Source organism: Cynoglossus semilaevis, chromosome 18, assembly GCF_000523025.1.
Source record: "Cynoglossus semilaevis isolate Cse_v1.0 chromosome 18, Cse_v1.0, whole genome shotgun sequence".
NCBI classification, from domain to species: domain Eukaryota; kingdom Metazoa; phylum Chordata; class Actinopteri; order Pleuronectiformes; family Cynoglossidae; genus Cynoglossus; species Cynoglossus semilaevis.
The window spans coordinates 11,628,199-11,636,230 of NC_024324.1; the positions used below are offsets into that span (position 1 = coordinate 11,628,199).

General features: G+C 37.2%; 1 protein-coding gene across 3 annotated transcripts; it reads left to right on the plus strand.

Moving 5' to 3' along the window:
- The first annotated feature begins 3,839 nt into the window (after nt 1-3,839).
- mrps18b (mitochondrial ribosomal protein S18B) lies at nt 3,840-7,749 on the plus strand. 3 transcript variants are annotated; one of them, XM_008331800.3, is made up of 7 exons: nt 3,840-3,995; nt 4,893-5,052; nt 5,535-5,632; nt 5,749-5,817; nt 6,432-6,498; nt 6,582-6,641; nt 7,431-7,749. In XM_008331800.3, the coding sequence occupies exons 1-7, from the start codon at nt 3,915-3,917 to the stop codon at nt 7,625-7,627; spliced, it is 732 nt and encodes a 243-aa protein (XP_008330022.1). In that variant the 5' UTR covers nt 3,840-3,914; the 3' UTR covers nt 7,628-7,749. The 3 variants fall into 3 exon arrangements, with proteins under 3 accessions (XP_008330022.1, XP_016896824.1, XP_008330023.1); XM_017041335.2 differs by having other exon boundaries at nt 5,749-5,760; XM_008331801.3 differs by lacking the exon at nt 3,840-3,995 and adding an exon at nt 4,394-4,426.
- Nucleotides 7,750-8,032: the final 283 nt, after the last annotated feature.

Genomic DNA, 8,032 nt, shown 5'->3' on the forward strand with positions numbered 1-8,032 from the left:
CTGGGGTCAACAGGTCCACCTGCCATGTCTGAAACACAATGAAGAGTTAATATACTTGTTAATACTTCCAATAGTGTATTACATGTTCTCTTACGTAAGGCAGTCTTCTGTCTATTCTTGAATAATAAATATTCAACTGATGTTTACATTGGACCATTTGCCTGCCAGATATTAAGCAGCAGAACTCCACGGGGAACATGAACACTATTCAATACCAAAACCACCCGAATCCAAACCCATCTTTATTACATCATCTTTCGCGTCCTCATACAAGTACCACCAAGTATCACGATCAATATGACAACAGCCTTAAAAAGTGACAAGGCAACACGATACACGACGATATCACAAGGCAACACGGATCTCTCATCCAAGATTCTGCCCAACTTTCCTTTACTTTGTTCTTTATGCTAAATATTTGTGGCAAGCTACGCTGATCTTCCTCGGCACAACTTCCCCCACAAGACAAAAACTGACTTAGAAAGATGATCTAACAGGACACAAAAGCTTCTAAAAAGCCAGCATTGTTTCCTTCCATCGAAGACGAGGTATTCACTGGTTGCTTTACAACTTTGGCCCTAAAGTTGATTGTTTGCAGTGTCACCAAGAGAACCAAGACAACAGGAACAAACACTGTAGGGTGAAGTTTCGTCCCTAATTGTTTAATGGGTACAATTACTTGGGAGTGTGGAATTTGATGTTTTCTATGTTCATTGTGTGTACGGAAGGTTAGGAGTGTGGAATTTGATGTTCATTGTGTGTACGGAAGGTTAGGTAGGTTAGATAAGTACAGCTCAATCGGAAAATTACTCGTTTGTTTTTACTAAATAAAAGCTTTTTTTTTTCTTTAAATTTCAATAAGAATAATATTTTAAGTTAAACTCAGATAATTGTGGTAACTGTTGAAATTTAAAAAAAGAATTGCTATAAACATTTATTAAATACATATGTAATAAAAGAGAAAAGTGTGAAAAGCCTAACCTGACATGGGGGCACCAAAAGGGAGATATATGCAAGTTATCAATTGTGGCAGTAATTATTTTTAATAACAGGAATTGATCACAATAAAACTCAAAAATCATGTTTAAAAAAAACTCACAACATATAAACCCAATTCTGATTTGGTGTCTGATGAAAATAATTCAGGAAACATGGACACCATGAATTAAGAATATGAATTGGTTTAATGTATTAGTATTAATGTGTGACTGTTAATCTATTACCACATCTATCTAAAATCTTAATGATTATCATCTGTGACGAGCTCGTTTGCATTCAATTATAAACAAAGACAATTACTGCCACCTAGTGGGAACTCTTTCTCACTGCAAAACTGTACAAAAGAGCATTATATACTGTTTGTAATAGTGGAGCAGCATTAATTTGAAAAAATTTGAAAAAAATATAATACGGTAAAATTAAATGTCTAGTAAAGTGGTATGTAAATCTATTTTTTACTGAAAAAAAATATAAGGTAAAATTAAATGTCTAGTAAAGTGTTATGTAAATCTATTTTTTACATTCAGAACCTTGACTGAATCCCCCAAGCATGCAATTTCTAGGTTTCAAATTATTTCATATTTACCACTTTTGTAGAAGTTTTGCATTCTTGAGTAAACCTACAATCACGGTGGAAATCAATCCACAGGAAATGTGAGGAATTGGTCAATTCTTACCCGTTTTACAGTAGTGGTAGTTTTATATAGCCTCAGACCTCCAAAACACTGCATATAACACAATCCCTGTAAATGTCACAAACATTGTTATACATGACAAGGTTTAGGAGGGGGGAGAGGGAATGACATTAGTACCTTGGCGCTGTGATCGAATAGTCACTGCAAACAATGTACTGTCGTAATTAATACCCACGAACTCAAAACAAAAAAACAATGTCAAACAAGAGAGATTAATTGCGAATGGGGTAGCTACGTATTGAAGGAGAAAGGCTGGATCCGCCGAATAACACTATACGCCCAGGTTATAAAAGGGCCGGCGCTTATGCTGACATAAGTCATAGCTGAGCACAGAGCTGCCACTATGGCTGAGCTGCTCGACAAAAGAGGTGGATGCTGATCAGAGTCCCTCCCCCTGTTAACCACTCCAGCAACGGCAAACCAAAACCTACATAAACATTGAAACAATAATTTCAGCAAATATGACGCTGGCTGACAGGACAAACAGGTCTGTAAGACGAATGCGCGCTTAAAAGTCTATAAATACAACCGAGATTACCCTACATCAATTCTATTTTTTTTTTAAATGACAAGGAGGAAAAACAACAAGTCCCCAATGTCCGCTTCGGGGAGCGCGGACAGCCGGACAATGAACAGCGTTAGCTGTCCCGAAGAGCAGACCACAGCTAATCCAACACATTTGCCAATTCCGACTGTTTGTACTCGAGACCACTCCGCTCGAGTCGTGTTGCAATCTTTATCCACAGATTGCCGAGACCGGGATGAATGCGTTCTGCGAGTCCCTGCGCTAGCATTTCAACTCAGTACCGTCCACATCCCCATTCTAATGCAATCTTTATGTGTAGATTGCGGTTAAGTGTTCGTCCCATGGAGAAGCCACTGCAAAACATATCTGGCAGGGAAAAGTCCGACTTCATGAGCTAGTATTTGCTACGCCTACGGCAATCTTTATGAATAGATTGCTTATGGCTGTTTCGGCGAGTTCACAGCTTATACTTAGAAAATGTCGCCCATTTCGTCTCACACACAAAGACACGGAGCCAAGAGCCTCCGCCCGCTTTCCTGTGTGAGCTCATGCTAGAATCTAAAATTTAGAATTTTAACAACTAAACGTTTCTCAATTTGCCTGCTTAGCCAGCTATCACTAGGAAACAGTTATATACGGATAGTTGATATTGTTATGAATTTCAATTCAACTTACTATTCTTAATACAGATCCCCAGCTTCCAGGTATATTATAGTGTGCTTACAGGCACTTATTAGCTTATATTATTAATTTTATGTCTTCAAACTTCATTGTTTTAATATCAACTCAAAAGACTTCTTATGGGTGGGGTTGTGGTAGCTAGGAGCTAGCCTTTCCTTCAGGACAAAATTGGAGGCAAAAAGAGTAATCAAATGTCCATTACTTGAAGAAAAAATATGAATTTGAGTTGAGTTGTTCAAAGTCCTCGACGGCTGAGTCTTCGGGAAAACACATTCATACCTGTAAAAACACACAAAAAACAAATATTTGATTCGTGTCCGGTAATTTTCGTTTTCCTCTGGTTGTATTAATATAAAATTAAGATAGTAGGCAACATTATACTAAATTCAACGTCTAAATACTAGTTTAATAAAGCGTTCATGTCTTCATGACTTCACTTACCTCTGACCAAATCCAGGAATGAACTCGGAAGGAGGGACTTGGCTTTTATACTTGGTGACGTTTTTTACGTCACAAAGAGCGTTTTTGCTCGTACGTAACTGTAATAAAATGGCCGACGGCTGACCTTACCGTGCGTACAAGGGCAAAATGGCGTTTGCCATGTTGTTGTCACAACTTTTGGTCATAGATCACTTTGCAGACAATTAAATTGACTTATTTCTATGTATTTCCATAGAACATCGACGGGAAAGTAGTATTTGAATTACAACTCCGCGTTTATTCAATTAATTTTACATTTAAAAAAAGTTGTAAATAGTTGAAAATGGCGACTCGTCGGTCTAAACGGATTAGTCACGTGATCAATTCGGACACGCATGCATTTTAAAACAAACTGCCTAATATTATATAACATAATAAGCGAAGAGTCACAGTTGCACTTATAAATACAAATATAATTTGGATTAGTATTGCATTATTATAAATATTTAAAATAATGTAAAAACAAATGTAACTCAACTCATTTGCGTCACTTCACGTTTACCTTTTACCCCGCGACACCGTATGACAGCGAAATGGCTGCCTCCATGCAGCTTATCGGGAACCTTCTGTGCCGTATCACGCCGTCAATTTTACAGCCACTGAGACCATTTCAGGTATTGCAAATAGCTATTCTCTGCGACAACGATTCTATCAATGTATTCAGAGGATAATACTTGCATATATTTGTAAGAAGATAACACCAGTATCGGTCAGGCGTTATGGCGTTTTGTGCCCTAAGTATTTTCGTGTTAATGTTGATGTATTTTAACACGATATAATTAACTTCTATAGTCTATATATAAATAAATATATATATGGTCGGCTTTATTACTCATTCCAAGACTGTTTTGACGTCACTGCTTAGCTTTATGTATTTTCTTCAAAGTAAAAAAGATTCTTCAGTGTATGCAAAAGAGTCACAAAAGGAGGATTAGGATATTCTTCAAAGCAAAAAAGATTCTTCATTGTATGCAGAAGAGTCACTAAAAATACAAGAAACCTATATAGATTTGTTTGTGAATGAGTGATGAGAAGAATATTTTATGTAGGTAAATGCTGAAACCTGAATTTAATTCTGTCAAGAACGTTTTATCCTGTTGAGGGCAAAATTAACAACAAATGTATCTTTATACATAAATTACTAATACATGTAAAGACAAAAGCACGACTGTGTGAATTTTGGAAATACTAATAAAATACCAGTTTTAAAGAAAAACAAAATTACAAGATTTTTTTATTGTTTTGTAATCCTGTTATATCATAATGGGATACATAACAAGCTTGTGTGATTAACATTATTTTTTGGTGATGGATTAAAAGCAGAGTTTCTTTGTATCCTCGTGGTACAATGACTATAGAGACCATAAAATAAAAAATGAATAAGATAAATGCAGTTTTTTGGGGTAGTATAAATATAGGTTATTTTTTTGATTACTTTTTTGACATGCAAATGTGTTCTCCATGTTTGTGCCTGTCTGAGATACTGATAAAAGATTATTTTGTATATACAGTCCTTACAGAGGATACCAGGACAACCATGTCTGAGAACCTCACCGTTCATGCTTCCAAGTCATTCTTTCTGCAATGAGGCTTCAGCTGAAAAGGCTGCTAAGCCTAAAGTGGTCACCTCTCGCTACAAGGACAGACCCTGGGACTACCTGGAGAGTGAAGGTGCCAACAGTAATGATAATAATAATATTCTTAATGTACTTGATATTTCAAACTCTCATTGTGTCTAAACTTACACAGATAAAAGTAGAGCATAATTAACAAAAAGTAGAACTGATAAACATATACCAATATTTATGATATATATTAAATTTGCTTTAATAAAGCATTCAGATGGGTTTCAATTAAAATTTGCTTTGGGGTAAAAATAAAATCAATAAATTAACATTGAAATTACAAATAACACCCCCAGACAAGAACAAAATATATATATATTATATGTTATTTTTTAAAATGAAATTGTCTTTGGTCATTAAAATAACACCAAAATAAGCAGACATGAAAAGTTTTCAAACTTAGCAGAATGAGCATTTTGGTGTAAGGGTAATTTTATACACCATTTGTTGAAACTAAATTAAAAAAAGGGTTTCTTGTCATCACATTATTTTCATGGTATATTTATATGGTATATTTTGTAATTACAGAATACATAGAGAAATATGGGACCAGTTCTGTGTGGACAGGGTACAGGAGGAATCACAAAGGAGGGATACCGCCACAGAAGACTCGCAAGACCTGTATTGTAAGACGTCTCCCTTTATTCCATCCCAGATGGTTCACGTTACAGTAGTTACACACGTTATTTATAACATTTTAAAACTAAATGTACCAAAGCTAATGTGAGCTCTGTTTCTTTAGAGAGGAGTAAAGGTCTGTGGAAACCCATGTCCAATTTGTCGGGATCCTAACATTATCGTCCATCATCAGGTTGGTTAGGATATTGTTTCTCAGAGACTGGGTTTGAGATTTTTTTTTTTTTGGGTCATCTCACATAGTGTTTCCTAGGAGTTCATGAATAATGTCTATTGACCTGGGTTGCGAAGGTTTGGGAAACACTGTTGTTAGCGTATCAGTCACTCTTTTTACCAATCACACTACTTCATCAGCTGGGTACTTTAGGGTAATAAAGGGTACTTTAAGCCCATTTAAAGTAACAAGGAGTTTAGTAATTGTATGCAGATGTGAGTTTTTGGGGGGGGGATTTACCTACCATCATTTACCTATTGACATGTAAAGGTCAATGCATGTGATACTCGGGTTGTGAGGTTGTTGTGACGATGAAATCAGTCACTGCAGAATTCAGCAAATTTACATAAACACTTACATGTGTTTGCCACCAGCAAACACACAGCCCTTCACAACCCTAGTAAACAGCCATAGTACAGGGTAATCTACCAGATAAACCTGAAACCACATGATCAAGAACAGCACTTTTATAGAAAGGAGTTGTTTTTTTTAACTGATCATAAATGTTAGTCTGCTATCATACACATCTGATTAACTCTTTCTGCCAGTAACCCTAATTCTCTGTCCCTCTGTAGAATGTGAAACTGCTGAAGCAATTCATTAATTCCGAAACCGGAATAGTGTACGATCCGACTCGAACTGGTGAGTCCTCTCGTCGCGTCACCTATCGCGATGCATGCGTTTTCCTGTTCTTCCTGCTGCTAACCTGACTTGCTCGTCTCCAGGTATTTGTATGAAACAACAGAAGCTGCTCGTCAAAGCCGTCGGCACAGCAAAAGATCACGGTATGTGTCACTTTGAAATGGAAATCCAGTTAGAAAAAATAAAACAGACAATCCACAAACATCCAGACACTGAAGTGAAGAAAAGCAGCAACATTTGAGCAGTTGTTGAAAGATTTTTTTTTTTGTCAGAATTTTTGTTATAATTCAACGAGAAAACGAGGGAATTGATGATGGTTGTAATAATCGAAACTGAGGTGAAGAACTGTGTCTGGGATTGAAAAATTAAGTATAAACATAATAAATACCAAGGTTTTGATTACTTAATATATGCTTGAAGCTTGTTTGAAACCCCTGAAAACAGGCTGGAACAGGCAAGGGCAAACTGTGGCCCGGGGGCCAGATGCGGCCCGTTGGGCTTTACAATCCAGCCCACCAAACTTTTCCAAATTATGTTATTTGTTTCTATTTTCATTATATTTCTACCTTTCCCCCGCAATGCCCGCATTTTCCCAATAGATGGCATAGACGAGGCAGAGAGCATTTTAGCCTTGACTCACTGACATTTATTGTACATGTCATTTGTTTTAGTTCGTACGAACGCTCCATCTATCTGCTCCTGACCCGGCCCCTCTGTCAAATTTTAGGGCCCATTGTGGCCCGCGAATCAAAAGTTTGCCCACGCCTGGGCTAGAAATTAATATAGTTTTGTCTTCAACTCCAAAATATATTACATATTGTGGTAGAGAAGTGGGCAAATACCTGTGTCCAGTGTTTTTATTGTTTTGTTTTTTATTACCAGATGAAGATGCACAACCTGACGTTTTGTTTTTTGTTTTTTTTTCTCTCCAGGTTTCCTCACCTTTCAGATTCCATACGTGCACTTTTCAGAACAGGATTTCTCCAGCTCTCACGATGCCGTGGGTAAAACCCCGCCTCCACCTTCCCTAAGCGCCGGTGACAGCTGGTACAAATGGTACGGTGAAATAATCCCTGATGAGACTGAAGTAGCTAAAGTCAAGAAGATCTACGCAGATTACCTAAAGTGAAAGAGGCAACGTAACTGTAAATTGTAATAACTTTATTCTTTTTCCACTATGTTAATCTCAAATTCCAACCTGTTTAATATTCGTTTGCATGTACACAAAAGAATAAACCATCGTTAAAAGTATTGTTTGGCCGTTGTAGCGTGTGTTATGTTACATGGAAAAATGTTCTTAATTGCTTGATAAACTGTTGCAGTAGCAGTCTTGAGAGCCAATCAGGTGCTGTTCCAGACGGGGTGTAGAAGGTGTGGCTGTAACATCGCTTTGTTTTCATGCGTCGACCTTGTTGATCATGGTTTCTCCGAGGGCCTCCAGTACTTCTCGTTTGTAGTCGTCGAAGTCCCCTTCGATCTGGTTGATGCTGCGGTCTTCTACCACCCACAGCTGACACTGGGTCTCTGTGATGAG